The sequence below is a fragment of the Phascolarctos cinereus genome, unplaced genomic scaffold (assembly GCF_003287225.1).
Source record: "Phascolarctos cinereus isolate Bilbo 61053 unplaced genomic scaffold, phaCin_HiC Scaffold_2;HRSCAF=192, whole genome shotgun sequence".
In the NCBI taxonomy this organism is placed as follows: Eukaryota; Metazoa; Chordata; class Mammalia; order Diprotodontia; family Phascolarctidae; genus Phascolarctos; species Phascolarctos cinereus.
In genome coordinates this window covers 352,009,527-352,009,987 of record NW_027555625.1, presented here as the reverse complement: position 1 = coordinate 352,009,987, position 461 = coordinate 352,009,527, and the positions used below count along the sequence as shown (strand labels likewise).

Here is a 461-nt window from a genome sequence, read left to right as displayed (position 1 = left end):
CATGGGCAACTAGATGGCACAGTAGATGGAGTGTCAAGCCTGGAATTGGGAAGACTCATCTTCCTGAGTTCAAATCTGGTCTGACACTTACTGGCTGTGCCACCCTGGGAAAGCCACTTAACCCTGTTTGCCTCAGTTTCCTCATCTGTAAAATGAGCTGGAGAAGGAAATGGCAAACCACTCCAGGACCTTTGCCAAGAAAACTCCAAACAGGGTGACGAAGAGTTAGACACAACTGAAAACCATTGTGTTTAGGGCACTAAATGCCCATAACCTGGCAGGAAGTTCACCGAATGTTTGGGTGACTCAAACATGATCTCCATGGGCTGAAGTAAGCCTTCTACATAAGTGGTAGCTTCATTGTAGGCCAGCACAGCAGAGGCTCCGAGGGCAAACCGTGACTCTGGTACCTGTTCTGCCAGGAACACTAGACCTGAGGAGTAGGGGATATGGCACCGGGA

The 461-nt window shown here is 49.5% G+C and overlaps 1 protein-coding gene across 1 annotated transcript in view; it reads right to left on the bottom strand.

The window, feature by feature from the left end:
* Nucleotides 1-251: 251 nt before the first annotated feature.
* LOC110211654 (protein AHNAK2-like) overlaps nucleotides 252-461 on the bottom strand; it is a 72,663-nt gene continuing 72,453 nt past the window's right edge. Inside the window, exon 7 of the mRNA XM_078149187.1 lies at nucleotides 252-433. Coding sequence (XP_078005313.1) covers nucleotides 252-433 — 182 coding nt within the window. The remainder of the gene's footprint in view (nucleotides 434-461) is intronic.